At 41.4% G+C, this 19,379-nt stretch overlaps 2 protein-coding genes across 4 annotated transcripts in view; one reads left to right on the top strand and one right to left on the bottom strand.

The window, feature by feature from the left end:
* The window catches only part of TMEM164 (transmembrane protein 164), a 93,048-nt gene extending 83,760 nt beyond the window's left edge, over positions 1-9,288 (top strand). Inside the window, exons 5-7 of one of the 2 annotated variants that reach the window (XR_012656413.1) lie at positions 2,997-3,097; positions 3,492-5,914; positions 5,977-9,288. Coding sequence is in view for 1 of the 2 variants with exons in the window: in XM_075068815.1 (XP_074924916.1) it covers positions 2,997-3,097; positions 3,492-3,695 (305 nt within the window). In the remaining variant the exon portion in view is untranslated. Of the gene's footprint in view, positions 1-2,996; positions 3,098-3,491 lie in introns of both variants that reach the window. The other variant, XM_075068815.1, reaches the window with a different exon arrangement.
* Positions 9,289-14,566: 5,278 nt separating this feature from the next.
* The window catches only part of AMMECR1 (AMMECR nuclear protein 1), a 102,146-nt gene continuing 97,333 nt past the window's right edge, over positions 14,567-19,379 (bottom strand). For both annotated transcript variants that reach the window (XM_075068816.1, XM_032788079.2), the window contains one exon: positions 14,567-18,874. In XM_075068816.1, the coding sequence (XP_074924917.1) occupies positions 18,760-18,874 (115 nt within the window). In that variant the 3' untranslated portion in view covers positions 14,567-18,759. The remainder of the gene's footprint in view (positions 18,875-19,379) is intronic.

Genomic DNA, 19,379 nt, shown 5'->3' with positions numbered 1-19,379 from the left:
ACGCAGGTTCAGTCCAAGCAGCTGCAGTGTGTGTGAGACCGTAAATGTAGAATTCCAGTTCCACTTTACCAGCACCAGGATATTTTTAAAAATACACCATTCTAGTTATGTAGAAATTTGTGTGTGTGTGTGTCTTCATATTTTGTTCACTCTCATTGTGATCCCGTTCACTGTGGCAGGCAAGGCAAGGTCACATAACACTGCCAACCTTGCAGCTTCTGCTTTGTGTCTGTCCTGAATGGTGCGGGGGCTCTACCTTGCTCAGGTTTGGTTGAACGGCTAGTGTGATGCTGACTGCTCACACTCCAGTGTTGCACAGTAAGCAGGATGAGCTTCCTTGTCCTGACTGAGAGCTGTGCTGATTAACTTCGGCCTTCTAGGGAAATGAGATGTTTTCCTCCCCCTTCCTCCTGCCCTTCTGCTCCCCGCCCCACTCCGGTTTGGACATTCTAGCACATCATAGATTTCCTTTCCCCCTCTTCCTGTTTGTTTAATTTTCTCCTCAAATTCATACACCAGTTCTGGACACACAACATGTTCCTTCCCTCCCCAAGTGATTGAACATCGTCCCCAGAACAGAGGCTTGAGAGAGAGGTCACACACCAAGGGCTAAATCCTTGACCCCCTGTGTTGTGACTCTGATGGTGCAAAGAAGATGTAATGCTGGTTTAACTGGCCAGCAGCTTGGGGGATGGAGTAGAGCTGCAGATAGCTGCTTCCTTACCAGCCCTATCCGAGCCCCAGGCTTTGGGGTTGTGTCTGGAGCAGTTCTATACCCTGTTGATTCCTGACTGCCAGTAATAGTGTTATACAGCTGAACAGAAAGTAGCATTCCTGACGCAGCTGTAATTTACTCCGGGTATCAGTCAGTCTGTCCAGCTGCAGGATTGGGAGGAGGGGCATAAAATGGGGTATAAAGCCTCTTGAGCTGCACCACGTATGCCTTGGAGACAGCGCAGGATTTGAGTCTCAGTCTTGGACTTTAGAAATCAATGTACAAAAGGATTGTAAAATGGTGGTGAGGATTTAAATACATGAAAGCAGTGTGTAAATGATTATAACACCTAGGAGAAGACACCATGCGCCATATGTATGTGGCAGCTAAACAGCTGATTTAGGGTTGTTTTTTTCTGAGTTGTTGGGAGGAAGCAGGGTAGATTATTTTTTCTGCTGCATATTTAGTCTGGTACTTGCTAATTAAGCTAGAAGCTGGTCAATAACCTTCTTGTAATCATGTGTGGATGCTGCGCTGCCTCTGTGATATCATGCTAATGTACATTTTTGCTCAATGGAAACATAGATGAGAAATTCAATTTGTATTTTCTTTGACTCCTCAGTATTTTTTTTTATTTTAATTGAAAATTTTGTATGTTTGTGGGGTTTGGAAACCACATTAATTCAGCTTCTGTTCCAAACATAGCACAGCCAGTGGGTATTAATTAAAAAATCAGATGCACTGTGCCCAAGAATGCTTTCATGGGAACTCCCAAAGGCTTTCCTGTCCTGTAGATCCTAAATCGTGTCACAGTGTGTTTGGCTGCCATAAGACCTTGGTTCAGGTGTGTAAGAGCTAGGCATTACTGGGGAAATGTTGTCTTTTCAATAACAAGTGATCCTGCTGAATGTGCAGTTACTTGTTTCTCCAGTGGAGATAAACTCTGGGCAGACACACCTCTACAGCCTTTTCCATTCGTGGAGCGCAGCCTCTCATTAGCTGACATACTTGACGGTGTCATAGGGTTGCCAACTTTCTAATTGCACAAAACTGAACACTCTTGCCCTGCCCTTTCTCTGAGGCACCGCCCTCTCCCTCCGTTGCTTGCTCTCCCCCACCCTCACTCACCTTCACTGGGTGGGGCCGGAGATTGGTGTGCAGGATGGGGCTCCAGGATAGGGCTGAGGGGTTTGGAGTGTGGGAGGGGGCAAACGGCTGGGGGAGGGGTGTGGGCTGTGGGGTGGGGCCAGGGATGAGGGGTTTGGAGTGCAGGAGGGAGCAGGGAGTTGAGGATGTGGGGTGCTGGCTCTGTGAAGGAGTTTGGGTGCGGATGGGGCTCAGGGTTGGGGCAGGGGGAGAGGTGCAGGCTCCAGCTGGGCGATGCTTATCTCAGGCAGCTCCGGGAAGTGGCTGACATATCTGGCTCATAGGCAGAGGGGCCGGGGGTTCTGTGCGCTGCCCATGCCTGCAGGCACTACCCCTGCAGCTCCCATTGGCTGTGGTTCCTAGCCAGTGGGAGCTGCAGAGCCGATGCTCGGGGTGGGGGCAGCATGCAGAGCCCCTGTTCCTGCCCCTGTGCCTTGGGGCCGCAGGGAAATACCAGCCGCTTCTGGAAACCTTCCTTAGCTCCGTTGCGCTGCCAACTGGACTTTTAGCAGCCTCGTCAGCAAGGCACCAGGGTCCCTTTTTGACTGGGCATTCCAGTCAAAAACCAGACGCTTGGCAGCCCTAGACAGTGAGCTGTGATTATACAGTCCTTCGTCCTGTGCATTGATGGTGCAAGTTAACTGCATAGTTATCAGCAGATAATACAGCAACATCCACACACATTGCAGTGTAATTGCATTACAGTGATTTAACACGTCCTATTGTGGTAACTGTTGTTTGTTTAGTTCTGTTCGCTCTGTAGAATGAGCTGGGCAAAGTGATAACACCTGCTTCCAATGGGTGTAATACTTGAATACCTTGACTGAAGCACCTCTGAAAATCAGACTGTATATTTATGGAGTAAAATTAACACTCCCTGTTTGCTTCTGTGGCCAAGAGAAATCCTGTTTCAGTGGAAAACAAGCAGGATTAGTGAGAGTTAATATCTTGTATAGTGTTTAGTGATCAAATTAAGACATCTAGCCCTCAACGCTGGATCAGAAAGAGGGAAAAGATGAGTATATTTCAGGTGAAAAACAAGGGTCTCTCAAGTATTCACTATCATGAAAGTTAGTTACTAGGTGGAATCACAGTAATTCAGTTAATTATTAATACTTTTTTTTTTCCCTTAAAGGTATCTACACTGCAGAGCCACTTTGCAATTTCTGGTGGGCTCTGTTATCCACGGGCCTGATGTTTGTCTATCATTTTAGCATCTTACAGATTCTGGGACTGGTAAGTGACTACTCATAAAGTAAACATTTGGGCCAAAGTGTTTAGTTGCAAATGGGTGCCTAATTTGCTGGGGCAATTATGTGCTCAAATTGGGCAATTGCACGTGCTAATGGCTACTTGTGGTCATTTGGATGTAAGTCACCCCATTCACACAAACACATTTTACCATGCACAAATTAGACATGCAGTTGCATATGCACTGAGTTGCACAACTGCTTCCTTACTTCTGAAAATCTGACTGTGTGCTGAATAAATAGGTAAGTGAGAATTGCAAACATACTAACTTGATTACTTTGATTTTTAGGGGAGTTAAGAAATCCCCATTTTAGGTTTCTTAGTCAATACAGCACAATATAAGATTGATTTATAAACTTGTTATTGTCCCTTTCCACAGGTCACGGAAGTGAATTTGAACAACATGTTATGCCCAGCCATCTCAGATCCTTTCTATGGGCCCTGGTATCGAATCTGGGCATCTGGACATCAGACTATCATGACCATGGCTCATGGAAAACTTGTAATATTGTTCTACAGTGCTGTCCCCGTCTTTAAATATGGTGTGGATTTGCTTAGACTCCCGTCTAAGAAAATAGACTGAAATTTCTCCCTGAGAAGTAGCACTTACAGGAAGCGGAGGTACCTGTATTCATATTGGAGAAGAAAGAGGAGAATGAAAGGACAATGTGTTAGTGTGTCATGTCTGCTTCCCCTCCCTCCCCCATCCCTATTTCTTGCCTCAAAAGATCTCTACAATAGAGTGAAGATTTTCTTCTTTCAACTGCTGTTTTTCACTGTCCGTAGTCAATGGCAAAATTAGTGGCCTTATTCTCGGAGAAGTTGGTGTTTCTTACATATTTTATGCAGATTACAATGGAACCCTCCTAACCCACACTATATAATTACCCCAGAAAATGGCAGGCGCTGTCTGCATCTCAGCAAAGAGAGTGGCAGTACAGTCCCCTTCTCAAGACTTTTTGCTGTGTATCCTTCAGTACGTTTACTGATTACATTATAAAGTATAAGAAAAAGCTGAATTACTAGTCTAACCGAAAGTGAACCAAGCCCAATTCGTAATGCATCATCCTGGCTTAACTTTTTTTATTTGAATTTTGCTAGTTGGTGAGTGAGTGAAGCAATATGCTGTGGGTCTCCCAGTTATTTGTGTGAATTAGTGAGGTTCTGTTGCACTACTTTAAGCTGATTGAAGATAATGGGGAACTAAAGAATCATTCAAAATATATTTTTAACATTTATTTTTTAAGTTGGATTATTTCTTTCTCAGCTGCTGTTGATCTTCACCTGTTTGGTTTGAGCCCAGCATAGTAACACTTTTTGAGGATGCTCTGACTTGAATGCATGAAAAACCATCAGGTTGAAATAATTGTTTTAGAAAATCAATCAGGGTGTAAATTGTGACGGGTGGCATTTCATCTAGTCCTTCAAGTTGCCCCGGAACAGAAAGAAATAAGAATTAAAGGGACACTGTCAACCTGGTTTAGACTGAGAAAACAAATTACAAATCCCCATGTGTAGAGTTTTAAACTTTATTTCATGCTTTAAAAATTTTTTTGCCCTGTGTTCTATATTGAACAGACGAAGAGAAACTGCTATTCTGGTTTCTCTCGCTAAGCGTCTACACACCGTATTCAGTGATTTAAACTAAATCAGTGCAACTCTAGTATGGTGGCAGTTATATCAGAGTAAAGGTGTATCTATACCAGCATAACTTGTTTCATTTGCTACTATAACAAGCTGTACTGCTAGAAACACCTTTATACTGGTATACCTGCCTCCACATAGGACACAGGACTGATTTAACTAACCTTATTGCAAAAACTGCATGCGGAGATGCAGAAAGAACAAGTATAACCAGGGAAAAGCAAATTCAATGTGTCCATTTACTTCAGTTTTAACAATGTTCAGTATTAAGATGTTATACTGTACAGGCAAGTGGAAAGGGGGGAAATCTTGACAGTGTTCCTTTTAATTTTTGAAATCTGAGTTCATGTTGGTTGTATTTCAGAGCTGCATCTCAAGAATTTGCTGTAAAAAGTGATTTTTAGCTTGCTTGTGTTGCATTGCCGTAGCTGTAATGGTATACAGAGCCACCATACCTCTCCCTTCTGCTGAGTCACCCTGCGATTGTGTTCTGAAGTTAAGGTACAGCCATTTATACCTCAAGGAGAGAGCTCATTGCCTAGAAAAATTATTAAAGTTACAAACTTGCATTTATTTTTTTTTTAACTTTTACAAAGGCAGATTTTGATAGGGGAGAGGGAACACAAATGACTTCTCTAAATAGTTTCACTCAATTTAATTAAATATATTTACAACTGCATTCAGGAGTATCCCGTCAATCTGTATTCTAATTTGTAAACCCTTTTCTGGACACACTCTGTGCCTGGTGGCATATATTAAATATGATGAATAACCTATGCTGCCATAATTAGATAAAAAAGCAGATTAACTCATTGAACAGTTGTGATCAATTTAAATTCCTGTTACCCAGACCAACAAAATGCATGTTCCTGTTCCCTACCTTCAGTCTCCAGCAGGAGTTCGCCTTTGAGAGCTAAGCCCCTGATACTCGCAATGAATATCTGTTTACAGTGTGGCTCTCAGGCCCTGATCCTGCAAGCACTTAAGCAGGTTTAACTTCATTGATCAGAACAGCCTCACTCCTACTCCTGTATGTAAAATAAGCACATCTTGCGGAAGCATTTGCAGGAGTGGAGGGAAAGCACCAGTGTTAACAAAGGCGTGATCCTTCAAAGGCAGAGCACTCAACTCCCACTGAAGTCAGTGGGACTGCAGGAGGTGATGTCCTGACCCCAGTGAAACCAATGGAGTTTTTTGGCCATTGATTTTAATGGGGCCAGGATTTCATCCAGGGTACTCAGCATATTGCAGGGTCAGGCCCTAATGTTCGTATTGCTAGATATTGAGCAGTGTCCGCTACTTGAATATACGTTATCTCATAGGAACAGATGAGCTAAATCATACAGCACTCCTCCCATCACCTAAGCTTGTCTGAAGTTTATTTAGGTTTGTTTATCTAGCTCGCATTCCCTTATCAAAATGCCCTGGGCCTGACACCCCTGCTGTAACTACAGTGAAGTCTTTAGAAAGAGACCATTGGTGTTATCACAGGGATGCAGTTGGCCCATCCTTTCAACACGGCACTATTGCTTGGATTTAAATTTTTTGATTCTTGCCTTTTTCTAACCCCTTTTTTTTTTTAAATGTTGTGGCTACTGACGGATTTTGACAGCTACATTCAGAACAGCAGCAGCCTCCCAGGTTTAAAGCCACTTGGTATTTTTGAAAATACAGCACTTCCTGCCTCCAGCTGTGTGTTTCAGGGCATTCGAATAAGTACAGCCACAGCTCCTTTAGGCCACCACTAGCCTCTTATGATCAAATAATGAGGCTAATGGGGAATTTCAAATGTGTAGCTCGCTCAAGGGGTGTCACCTCCATGGCAGGGTATTTACTTGAAGTGCTGAATTTCTAACTCTTTTGGCTGGTTTAAGAATGTAGGAGCAGGCATGGCAATTTTGAGATGATTTAGTTAAAGTCAGGGAAGCCCCTAAAGCAGTAGGTCTGTTATTCCTCAGCTGATCTCTTACAATAGACACAGTCTGTAAGATGTAGCAGAAAGGTGGGATTGTTCAGTTCATAGGATGTTGGTTTGGATGATAGTGGGCTACTCAGAAGCTGGGCAACTTATTAAAATATCCCACGGCAAGGTTACATCACTTCTATGGTGGAAGATTTATTTTTCTCCTATTTGAATGTGTGGGTTTTACAAGCATTTATAATAGAGATGATGATCCTTGGTTGGCTTCTTTTTATACTAGAAATGAAGAGGTGAAGCCAGGTGGCCAGGAAGCGTGAAAGGGAGAGGAAGCACAAGGTGAGTGACCAGTCAGCGTGAAAGGGATAGCTTGCCTCTGGCCATGTGAGCTGCCTGAGATAGATCACTTTGTCTTCCACTAGTTCACTTGTGACAAGTCATCCTCACTACCAGGGAAAAATCACTCATGGTGCTGAAAGCTAACATTCCACCCTGAGAAGGTTATTCTCCATAGTATTCAGACCTCCAGTGACAGGAAAACAATTTGTGGTCTTTAATATTATTGTTTTTCTGTGTTTAAGCAGATGACTTGTCAGGTGGGAGCCTGAATATTGTGATAGTTTATTTAAAAAAAGAGGAAGGGGAAAAATAAAATGCCTAGAAAGGAGAGACAGACTCATAGAAGTGTGGACCTGGAAGGGACCTCCATAGGTCATTTAATCCAGTCCGCTGCACTGAGGTAGGGCTAGTATTATCTAGACAGATGTGACTGGCTAGTCTTTTTGTGCCAATGGAATCAATCCCAAACTAAACCTAACTCTGTTTATCAAGTGCATCCTTGTGTTGGAGATGTCTTCCCTTCAGTGGAGAACTTTGTATATGTTGAGGGTAAAATTGTGTCTTTAAAAACTAGCTCCAGCTATTTAGCAACATGGTGCTCTGACCAATAGAATTGGCCCTTCTGAGCACACCAAACTCTGCCCTTGTCTCCTCTCTACTCTACAGGAGGAGCTGTTAGTAGCTACAGTTAAATTGTTTACTGATCACACAGTTTGTTTATGCTCAGGCTGAGAGGCATGAACTAAAGATGGTAACTCTTCTGCCCCCATGTAATGTTGGGCAGCAGCTGGTGCATGGTAGTGGATTCTGGTGCCAAGGCTTTCAGTAGTCTGACACAGCTAGTGCTATTTTTTCAAAGGTTCAGACACACCTCTACGGTGTTTTACCATTAATCTGTTTTTGTCCATCTTCCACTTAACTGCATTGGACTTCAAACACCAAAGATGAATTTGCATCTTGTTTCTCTCATAGGCTGGAGATTAACAGCTTAGTCATGTTCAGAAATATATATATCTATATAGATGTAGATATAGATATATAAATGGATGTAAGGCCATAGCCCCCAAATACACTCCTAGACGTGGTATTAGTTTGACTTCTTAGTGCTTGACAAATGCTGCTTGTAGGCAAAGTGCTTTGCTGAAGCTGGGAGACACGAGCAGTCAGTTCAGTTGTGCACTTTAAGGTTTTAGAGTACCTCAGTGTAGATGTATTCCCCTCTGTCTGTAGCCGCAATCAGGGTTTTGATATTTCTGTATATTTGATAACTGAATGTTTTGTAAAAACCTATTTGCAGTTGTTTAAGTACTTGATTCTGTGTCCCAAGTCTTGTCTATAAATCACAGGCATTGGTTTCCTAGGTATTTGTAACTACATGAGGGAAAAAATATAGATGTGCAGTTTTTCTTGTTGCAGTTATTTCCAGTTGCATTTATTGTTTTACTAGGTGAACTTTTCATATTTTTATTTTAAAAGCAGGGGGATAAAGTGATGCTGCAACATACAGATGTGACACTGAGAAGTTAGTCGTCCTACTTTTAACTAGGTAGAAAATTCAAAGGGGCATCTGGTATTAGTCCATAAGTGGAAATACTGCAGGTATATTTGTAAAGACAAAGACAACTACTTTTTGTAATTAGAATAAAACACATGACGAGATCCATAGCAGTTCTTCTGTAACCTGGTGCTCAAGGTGATATTGCTGTAACTCTGTTTTTTCTGCTTAGTGTTGTTTAGTTAAAGCTGGGCTGTTTTTAAAATCGCAGTATTCTTCTTGAGGGTCAATTTTATACCTTTTTTATTTTTGCATTTATTCTGAGTCATAGTTCTCTCAATGCGGCATATAGAGTGGTGAGTGCACCCACAACGCTGTTGACAGCCATGGTCTGCCAGGAAGCTGGAATTGCTACATGCACTGATCTGAGGCACAAAGCTGTCTTTGGAAACTTGAAGTTCCAAGTACCTCGCCCTTGGTTCCAACCACCATATTATCCAGGCACAGGCTGGAACTGCAGGGGCAGGGACCAATGTGGGTGCTCAACTGCCACCTCTGCTATTGGTTCAAAGTAATTTTGTAAAAGTGTTCTAAATTTTGTAACCTTTTTAATGTGCTAAAACTTGGTTATCAGGTAACATTTGCAGATAAAGGGTATATTTGTGTACTTGGTTTTTTGTATTTTGGTCTGTTTTTGTTGGTCCCTATCTGAGATCCTGCTCATTGGGCAATTAGTTGTTTAAATCTTCAATTAAAGGAATAAATACCTTCTACTGTGTGTGGGAGCAGTTTTGTCATCATTTTAGCTATGCCAGGTCCTGAGCCTACCTGAACAATCTTGTTGCCTGATTATAACCAATCATTGGTAAGAAAATTGAACATCTTCTACTACATCCCTTCGTATATTACAGCACAAAGGAGAGAGATGAGACCACACACCTGTACTCTTTCTTCTCTATTCACTGTTTAAACCTCTCCTACCCACAAGTGTTGGGTAGAAGGTACAGGTGGCAGCAGATACTTTCAAACCTTCACCCTTGAAGGAAATGCTTTTTAAAACTTTGTATGTCTTGTTAGTTACACTCTCTCCATTGAAGTGGTAGAGCATTCTTCCTAATTTTCTGTACTGTCACACCAATATTTCACAGTAGTCATAGAAGAATTACCAGAGCAGAATATGCACAGATTTCAACCTAAAACAATCTTTTGGACATCTTATTCTGCAATATTTGCACATTTTGTCACTGCTGCTCAGCTGCAGTGGACAGGCAAGTCCTAACTTTTAGTTTGTCATTACAGATGACATTGAGCCCTAATTAGCAGGTGTTTATTTAAAATAATCCTCACACTTCATGAGTGGTATGATTGCAAAAACGCCAAATCATGCACATATACATTTTATAAAATAGTATATAGAGGCCATCATGGGCTCTGGGTTTCATCCAGTCAAGGAACAGAATCAATATTATGTCTTGGGATGACTAGTCAAAATGTGTGAAGACTGAAACCATTGGCACTAATAACTTGAATGCATAGCTCAAGCCATCAGAGCAGATTTCAACCTATGTGAATGAGAGGCAAACTAATTTACTAAGCTGGAAATTTGAATAACTTGGACAAGGGGCTAAATTAATCAAATTGTTCCCTACCAATAGGTGATGGAGCTATAAGTGTCAGTCAATTGTATTGTTTATATTTGTTTTAATAGGAAATGTTTGTCAATTTTAATGTCACCCAAGAACCATAGCCTTAGCTCACAGTACCACAGATTTTTTAATAAGCAAGTTGCTTCATAGACAGGAGCAGTGATCAAGGGATGGCGATTTTTTCATTGGTAGGTATAGCCACCCATGGGTCCATCACATTTTGGGAGTGCACCATGCACCATATGGGAATATTACCATAGGGAAAAGGAGAGTGGCTCTCTACTTGAATACTGCAGGATAGAAAAGCATACATACATACATACATCACTAATACTACTTTGTAAACATGCCTTTATACAGATGACAAAATCTGGTAAATGCCAAGATGGAAGCTTTAGTCAGGTATAAAAAGCAATAGCGTCCTGTGGCGCCTTATAGACTAATAGATGTATTGGAGCAGTATTTCGTCAGCATTCACCCACGAAAGCTTATGCTCTAATACAGGGGTCAGCAACCTATGGCACACGTGCCAAAGATGGCATGCGAGCCAATTTTCAATGGCACGTTGGAGCCTGCCAGGACTCCAGCATGCCACTAAAAATCCTGCCCAGCCCAGCGTGCTCTCTTCTGCCCTCCATTTCCCCCAGGGGGGGCAGGGAGCAGAAACATAGCCTTGCGCATGGGGTGGGCAAAGGGCCCCACTCTCCCGGCACGGCAAGCCATTGGGTCCGCGCTCCTGGGCTGGAGCACGGGGCTGAGCACAGCAAGCTGCCGGCACCTCTCCTGCCTTCTCCCCTCCCCTGGGGGCCGGGGCTGCGCTCTCCCGCAGGAAAGCGTTTGGCTCTGTGGGGAGGCAGACACGCTCCCGGCTCAACCGGAGGGGCAGGGCTGTGTGCTCCCACGGAGCAGTGTATCTAGCTCTGTGTGGAGCCTCATGGTAAGGGACCAAGGGGTGGGGGCCGTTAGGGACAGGGAGCAGGGTGGGTTGGATGGGGCTTAGGAGTCCCGGGGTTTGTGAAGGGGCACGGGGCAAATAGGGGTCAGGGCAGTCAGGGGACCGGGAGCAAGGAGGGTCCTGGGGGGGGAGTTAGGGTGAGGAGTCTTGAAGGGGGTGGTCAGGGGATAAGGAGCTGGGGGGGGTGTATGAGTTGGGGGTTCTGGGGGTCCTGTCAGGAGGCAGGGGCGTGGAAAGGGGTTGGGGCAGGCAGGGAGTAGTGGGGGGTTGGATGGGTCGGGAGTTCTGGGGGTCCTGTCACGAGACAGGGAGTGGTTGGATAGGCATGGGAATCCTGAGGGTCTGGCTGGGGATGGGGGTGTGGATGAGGGTCGGGGCAGTCAGGGGACAGGTAGAGTCCAGTCTGGGGATAAGGAACAGGGAGGCTTAGATAGGGGGTGGGGTCCCAGGAGGGGGTAGTCAGGGGACAAGGAGCAGCGGGGTTGAGAGTTATTAGGGGGGCAGTCACCCAGCACTCTCCCCTGGCCCCCCCACACCATGCCCTCTGCCCTGAGCCCTGTACCTTCCTCATACATACCCAGCCCTCTGCTTGACTCCTTCATCCCCCTCCACCCGCAACCCTAGCCCTGACTCTGGCACCCCCTCACATACCCAGCCCTGACTCCAGCCCTCTGGGTCCTGGCCGCCAGCCCCGCACAGACCGCTGCTGGTCTGGGGTTCTGGCTGACGGACCCTTGCCAGCTGGAGTCCCAGCCGCAGGCCCCGCTCAGCCCGCTGCCAGCCTAGGTGAACAGAACCCCAGACCAGCAGTGGGCTGAGCGGGCTGGCAGCGTAAGATCAACATTTTAATTTCATTTTAAATTAAGCTGCTTAAACATTTTGAAAACCCTATTTTACAATACAACACTAGTTTAGTTATATAATATATAGACTTATAGAGAGACCTTCTAAAAAACGTTAAAATGTATTACCGGCACGCGAAACCTTAAATGAGAGTGAATAAATGAAGACTTGGCACACCACTTCTGAAAGGTTGCCGACCCTTGCTCTAATACATCTGTTAGTCTATAAGGTGCCACAGGACTTTTTGTTGCTTTTTACAGATCCAGACTAACACGGCTACCCTCTGATACTTAGTCAGGTATGTTAAGGATGGGGTTGATTGCCAGAGCATTACCCATGTATATGGGAGGCAGAACAAGGGGAAAATACTTAATATTCTGCATGCACTGAGTGATTTTTTTTTCTTACTTTAGCAATAGCAATCAAAACAAGTCAATGCCTGTGTATTAATGATGAAGTGAATGTTTGTGTAAAGGCTTTTTTCACCAATCAAATGACTACTTTCCCTAAACTGTCCTGTGCCAGATCATGATCACTCTGTTACTTCCCCAAGACACATCCATGGCCCCTGCCAGAGATGGCATTTCTATGAAACTGGTTTTTGGTTGGTTTGTTGTTGTTTTTTTCCTTCCCCCTAGCCAAAGCCTTCCTGCAGAATGTCAAGATGTAAAACTGCTAGGAGTTTGGGAAATGATTATTAAACAGTTTTAAGGTACAGTTCAGACTAGATTATTCTTTCATGGAAACAAAGTATTAAAAACAGATTTGCTGCTTGATGCTATTAGTCACCATTTTGAAAGTACTACGATGATGTCAAAAAAGGCAAAATTTACTTACTCCTCTAATTTTTCATTCTCTGAAGTTGGCACCTGATGTTCTGTGATACATTACAACTGGGTTATTTCTCCTAGTCTTCCAAGTGCAGAAGTGTCTGTTTTAAAACTCTCTCTGGCTGTACAATGTACACCCACCAGGTGGAGCTGTTCAGAGAACTGTAACTCCCCAGCGAACTGCCCTAACTTAGAAGACAAACTACATTCTGATTATTAAACATAAAATATTAGTATTTCCAGGCAGGAGATTGTCTCTACTTACTTTTTTAGACAAAAAGTAGAAATGAAGACTTATGGCACAGTCAAATCCCCATTTGAGGAATCCCAAGATTTGTCCCTCTCTGAAGGAATACTCCAGGAGGGGAAAAAAGGAAGGATCAAGAATTTCTCTCCACCTGGAATTTAATGCAAAATTGGACACTTTGGAGGCAGTCTCATGGAGCCCACTTAAGAGAAGTAAAAATGACAGAATATGTAAATTTTACCTTTCGGCCTTGTGAGCAGCTGGTGCTCTATGAGCACTACAATTGGGAAGAAGCCAATCTCCAAATATGGGGAGAAACCTTAAACCATCAAGAAAATTGAATCCTACACCATACGGAGTACAGAAAAGGGAACAAACTCTGGGGTATTAGTGTAGATGTCTAGCCTGATAGCTTGTCTTTACAAAGCCACCCACTGATACGAATGCAAAAGCTATACAAACAAGCCCAAATTTTCACATTTGGGCACCTAAATCCAAAGACAACACCTCAGTAAGTGTCTGACTAGCAAGGTTTCTGAGCACACTGTCCTTAGTGGATTTGGTTCCTAGTTTTAGTCACCCAAGTTTGGAAATTTCGGGTCAAAATTTCTGGGGAAAGAAATGCATAGTCTTCCTAGAATTGCCTAATCCCATCTGCTCCATAGGAGGGGCTGCATCATTTTTACATGAACTGTATAAATGAAAGGAATTAAATTTACAGGGTTGCTACAATTTTAAGTATTCACAACTGCATCACTCACCCTTGCTGTAGAATGTGGTCAAAGTTGTACTTTGTACTAGCACAATGTGAAACAAACCATTTGAGGAATGAAGCAAGACTAGTAACACTGCAAGTGTCTATTTTGAAATGATGCATGCTAAAATAGTGTAGGAAAAGAAAATGAATTAACATTGATCACTATCTAGACCCTCCGGGATGGTGTAGATAATACTTAGTCTTGCCATGAGTGCAGGGGACTGGACTAGATGATCTATTACGGTCCCTTCCAGTCCTACTGATCCACTTTAGGTGGGATTTATGATGTTTGTTACATACTCAATACTGTATGTGTTCATTTCCTGAGTTCTACACTGTTCTGTCACATTTCCCAAAGATCTATATAAATGATGGCTGCAGTTGTACCAATATGACTGGTTTTGCAACAAGAAGGCTATGTATAAAAGACCAGACCCCTCCTGTATCCTGGGGGATTAGATTTAAAACTGACTGAAATCAATGGAAGTGGCATACACTCAGTAAGTCGAGCTCTGAAGGAACTGAAGTGTTACTGTTAGGCAGGGTGACATCACTTCTGAGTTAAATTGTCAATTTCTCTTTGTCACAGAAATACCAAGTGGCTCTTGCCCAATTTATTCCTCTAGCTGGGAAAATGAACAGACAGACTTCAAAATGTGCCCCCAAATGCATAACTAAAATCCAAATTCCCTTTTGGAATTCTCTAATCTCAAACGTTCAAAAAAGTAACTGAGCAGGCCTCACAATTTAGCAAAGAAACATGAAAACAGGAAATGGTGATTCTTTTTCCTTATTTTATTGGGTAAATGATTTAAAAGGTAAGAACAATAGTGTTAAAACTACTACAATATCTTTCCACAGCCATATCTCACAGACCCACAGATAACCTTCTATATATTTTTTTTGCTTTTTCCTCATTTTTACCTTTTTAAGCCATACTCATAGTAAAATGCCCATTTCAACAGTTTCTTCACACTAATAGCAATTAAATGTTGGAAGGGAGGATCTAGTTATAATGGAAGGGGGTTCAGGTAATCTGTGATATTATTGTAATCAATAATCAAGTTACTAATAAGGAAGGAAAAAAACAGGGGCCCTATAAGCTACTCCAGGTAGCTCAAAGCCCATTACACCTGTCACCATTGCATTCCAGATAACTCCTTATGCTGGTGAACAATTCAAAGTAATTTTTTCATAACATATAAAACACTAAAATAACTTAGAAACTAGATCCAAATATTTTGAAAAGAATCAACTTTGATATACAAAAACAGTCTTAAGTTGTTACAAAAGTTTCAAACAAAAGTTTGTCTTCTCAGTGCGTTTATGTACCAGCACAGTTACTGGATCCAGAGCAAAGAAAGAGGTTTTTATTTTTTTCTTTAACAGTAATAAAAAACAAGGAAAACATATCTTTGTATATAAAGAATCATTGCTGGTTTTAAGAATAAATGTAACCAGAAACCCTTAAATCTGAGAGGCACACTTTGGGTTTCTATATTTATTTTTTAACATAAAAGGAAAGTCACCAGTTTATTTAAATGAAGGAGGTACTCAGACTCCTCAAATAAACTTAATTCAATTCACATCACTAGCAAAAATCAGTTAGAAACTGTACAAAAATAAAAAAGTTAACATTTAATCCTGCAAGGATTTTGTAAGGACTGGAAGGCAGGCTTTAGGAGCAGCATTTGTGCATGGCTGGAGGCTTCTTTGGTTTGATCTAACACACACAAGAGATGTAACCTACTCCAGACAACAGTTTCAAAAAACTGCACATTTGAAGACAAGTAAAGAGGTTAAAATACAAATGTCAGGGTGTGCCACATCAATTGCCTTGATTAACTTCATACACGAGGTCAAAACTCACTACTGTGCCCTCCACCTGCTGTGTCTAGCACTTGGGTGGAGGTGGGAGAAGTCAGTGGGGCAGAAGGAAGGCCACTTATGTGTGAGTTAGAGGGGCTCGCTGTCTAACTCAGCTAATACCACATGGATCTGAGGAAGAGGCTTCAAAGTAACATTTCAAGCCTTTTAAAAAGGAATAAAGCAAACTGATTAGTGTTTCTCTAAAGCTAAAATGTTAACTTAAAAAAATCCAGTGAAAGTACCCAACATAAAAATATTTCCACTGAACTATATCTAAAAGGCTATTAGTGTAGTTAAATAAGAACATTCGTGAAACTGATTTCACACACTATTCTTGATCAGGTTTAGAAAAACAGACCTATTTTGTCCCAGGGCACGTCTGAGTGAAATACATGTATGTTTATTCAAATATACCCATAAGTATATAAACATAATCAACAGCATTCTCGGCACTTACATATTGAGGAGATAGGTGCCCCTGAAACACAGTAGATAGACTTGATTATTCTAAGCATGAAAAAACAGTGTATTTCTATGATTGACCCATATATCTGTAACAGTTTTTTAAAGACAGTGGTCCGGAAGGACCTGGGCATTAATTGATTTTCAAGCACACCATTACAATTTGTATAACACTCTTTGAACTATTCTTTTTAAGCAACAGCTACTGAAAGATAGACAAAAATTCATTGTGCATTATGCTGTGTACAAAAAGGAGACAAAACTATCCTTTTTTTTTCCCCCCCAAGCCATGATGGGAAGTATTGCTGACCTTGTCCTTCAAAACCTGCAGGATTGTTTATTTCATCAGTATATCATTATTACACTGGTAAGAAATTCTGTATAACATCTGCATATATTGAGGATTTTTTAAAAATCTGATATGATTTTAGAGTCCGCATGACCAGTCACGTGACCTGCTCAAGGTTGATTAGCACCTTTAAATACATATATATTTTTATATATAATTTCTTTTAAAAAACTTCTAACAATGAGCTCATACAGAAGCATGAGCATGCTGTAACGAGATGATGTGTGCTGTTGGAGAGGGTTTTTTTTTTTTTTTTTTTTTTTGCAGCAGACAATATTATTCAGCTTGTGCTCAGTTTCCCTATAAGGGCAAGAAATAAAACTTTCAATCAAGTAGCCACTTGTTTACAGTTTCCACTTAAAAGCTAATCCACTTTAAAATGTTCCCCAAGTAGAAACAAGACAATAGTATCATCCAAAATATCCTCTATATAAACATCTATTGATTTTTGCAGTGTCCGCTTGGCATATCTCTTGGCTACTGAATATTCAGGCCCTTTTGTTTGCTTATAAATTAAGGCATCACAACTGAAAGTGTTAACATTTGGACATCAACTGCTGTGGATGAAGGAATACCAAAGACCTTCTATCTTAAAACTAACCCAGCAAAACCTGCCTCATATTACAGGTGAGCAGTAACAATTTACCCAATGATCTTTTAAAATATACAAGTTTTAGAATTATCAACGAGCAGTCTGCCATTTGCTACAGCAAAAGTATTATTAGCGCCATCTCTTTTTTCTCTTATCTGTTTAGAATATGTATTTTGTTTTATACACACACACCCAATATTTGAAATATCTGGGGATTTCTGCTTAACGTATTTTACTCACCTGTATGTAGAGGGTGTTTTTCTATGATGCATGGGGTATATTATCCCCTTGAATATGCAGTAAACTACTACCAGAGCCAGTGAGAGTTCTACAGCTGCAAGAAGAGAATAGGCCCCAAAATGTTCAGGTCTTGCTACTCTACCACACCTATCTTTTATAAATCCCATCTCCATTACTACAGCTGGAACAAAACAAAAAATTCTGATCAATACAATAAATGGATTTCTACTTCCTCTTAGTGCGCAAAAGTTACCAGAACTATTTCACAGTACTTACAACTCTCCAGGATTGTTCCTGTAATAGATGAAGACATCTGAAATCAGGGCATATTTGTCCTGTGCTCTTTCTCCAACACACACACTGTTTCTTAAAACAGCAGTTAACTGTTATCTGGCTAATCATGACATCAGAAAACTTAGGAAACTAAAAAAAAAGAATAAGATGGGGAGAGAAGAGAAAATCTTTCACAATTTGCTTGCTTAAAAGAATCTCAGTTTAAAAAATAATTTACACCAGATCAGTAGAGAGCTGTCCAGTGCTTTTAATATTCTTCCTATGATTTTTGTGTGACTAGGACATAAATATAGTTAAAAGGCACAAAAGTCTAAATCCATTTTCTTCCTAATATAACACTGCCTGTTCACCAACCATTATTAAAACAAAAGTGACTCCTATTTTGAGAATGTCAGAAAGTAGTCTCTTCTCTGCATTACAAACACTGTTTTGGTGTCTGATCCTGAGAGGGGCAGAATACTCTCAATTCCAATATAATAGAATGAGAGTTGAGGGCACTTAGTACCCTGCTGGATCTGGCACTTTAAGTCTGTAATCAATTAGATCAACTGATCCTGAAATACTTCCTATCATCATTGCCTCTTATGCTAGGTGCAACAGCTTCTCTTCATCTGGAATATCACCGTTCAAATTCTGTCTGTAAGTACTGAATCTGAAGCTCATGTATTTAACTACATGAAATAAAGAGCCTTTACTACAATGGTGGGGAATGTATGCTTAATACCTGAATCTCTGATATGTTTCATTCCCTGTTACAACTATTAATGCAACAGCAACAAATGTCTTACTCAAAAAAAGGATATCCCTAATTGTAACCCTTAAACACTAAAGTCTTCCTTCCATCCACAGTCATAGAAAACTTGATTGATATAATTCAATGTTAATGTAGTATAAATTTAAAATTTTATAAAAAACACAAGGGTTATATATGCTGCAAAAAAACCCCGCAGTGACTCAATAAAAAAGAATTATGAGAGCTTTGTAATAATGCAGTTTTCTCACCCGTTGCCACGATGAACTTGACCAACCAAGGAGAAGCGTCAACGTGGCAACGGAAACTATCATCATAAAATGGTACAGTAATAGAGATAGCTAGACCAGGAAGGGGCGGGGTCTCCTGGGAAGAGGTCTGCAGAGAGGTCCAGTGACTGGTCATGTGGCTCAGTGTCAGGAATAATGGTTGTATGGTGGAAGGGGGTGCCCAATGCCATTTTGGAAGTGATGATGCTGACGATGGGCAAGGTACTCTGTGTAGCTCATGGTCATCTTCTCACTACGGTACCTAAAAATGGGCGAAGAAAAAAGTCTAAGGATTTTTGAAGGAAACCACTAGAAACACTGAAGTTAGGCTTGGAAGGATTAGATTTAATCAGTAAACATCAAATTCACTGCATACACACAGTGACAAAAAAAATATTTCCATTGATTAAAAGCTAAATATACAGAGTGGCAATGTAAGAAAAACGCTGCTTGAGAACTTAAGAGAGTTTGATTTAAGGATATTACTTTATATATTTTGACATGTGATGTTGACAATCTGTGTTAATAAAAAAAGGTTTACTTTTTGAATCTCTGTCTACTGTCATTAAATAATTGTCTGCACTACCCACATAATCCCACTACTGTGAAAATTTATAGAATGATAGAATCATAGAATCAAAAGGTTGGAAGGGACCTCATGAGGTCATCTAGGCCAACCCCCTGCTAAAGGCAGGACCATTTTCCCTAAATAATCCCAGCCAGGGTGCGGTCTAGCCGGACTTTAAATAGCTCTAAAGATGGAGATT

Source organism: Chelonoidis abingdonii, chromosome 8 (genome assembly GCF_003597395.2).
Source record: "Chelonoidis abingdonii isolate Lonesome George chromosome 8, CheloAbing_2.0, whole genome shotgun sequence".
NCBI lineage: Eukaryota > Metazoa > Chordata > Testudines > Testudinidae > Chelonoidis > Chelonoidis abingdonii.
This window is presented reverse-complemented; position numbering and strand designations above follow the sequence as displayed.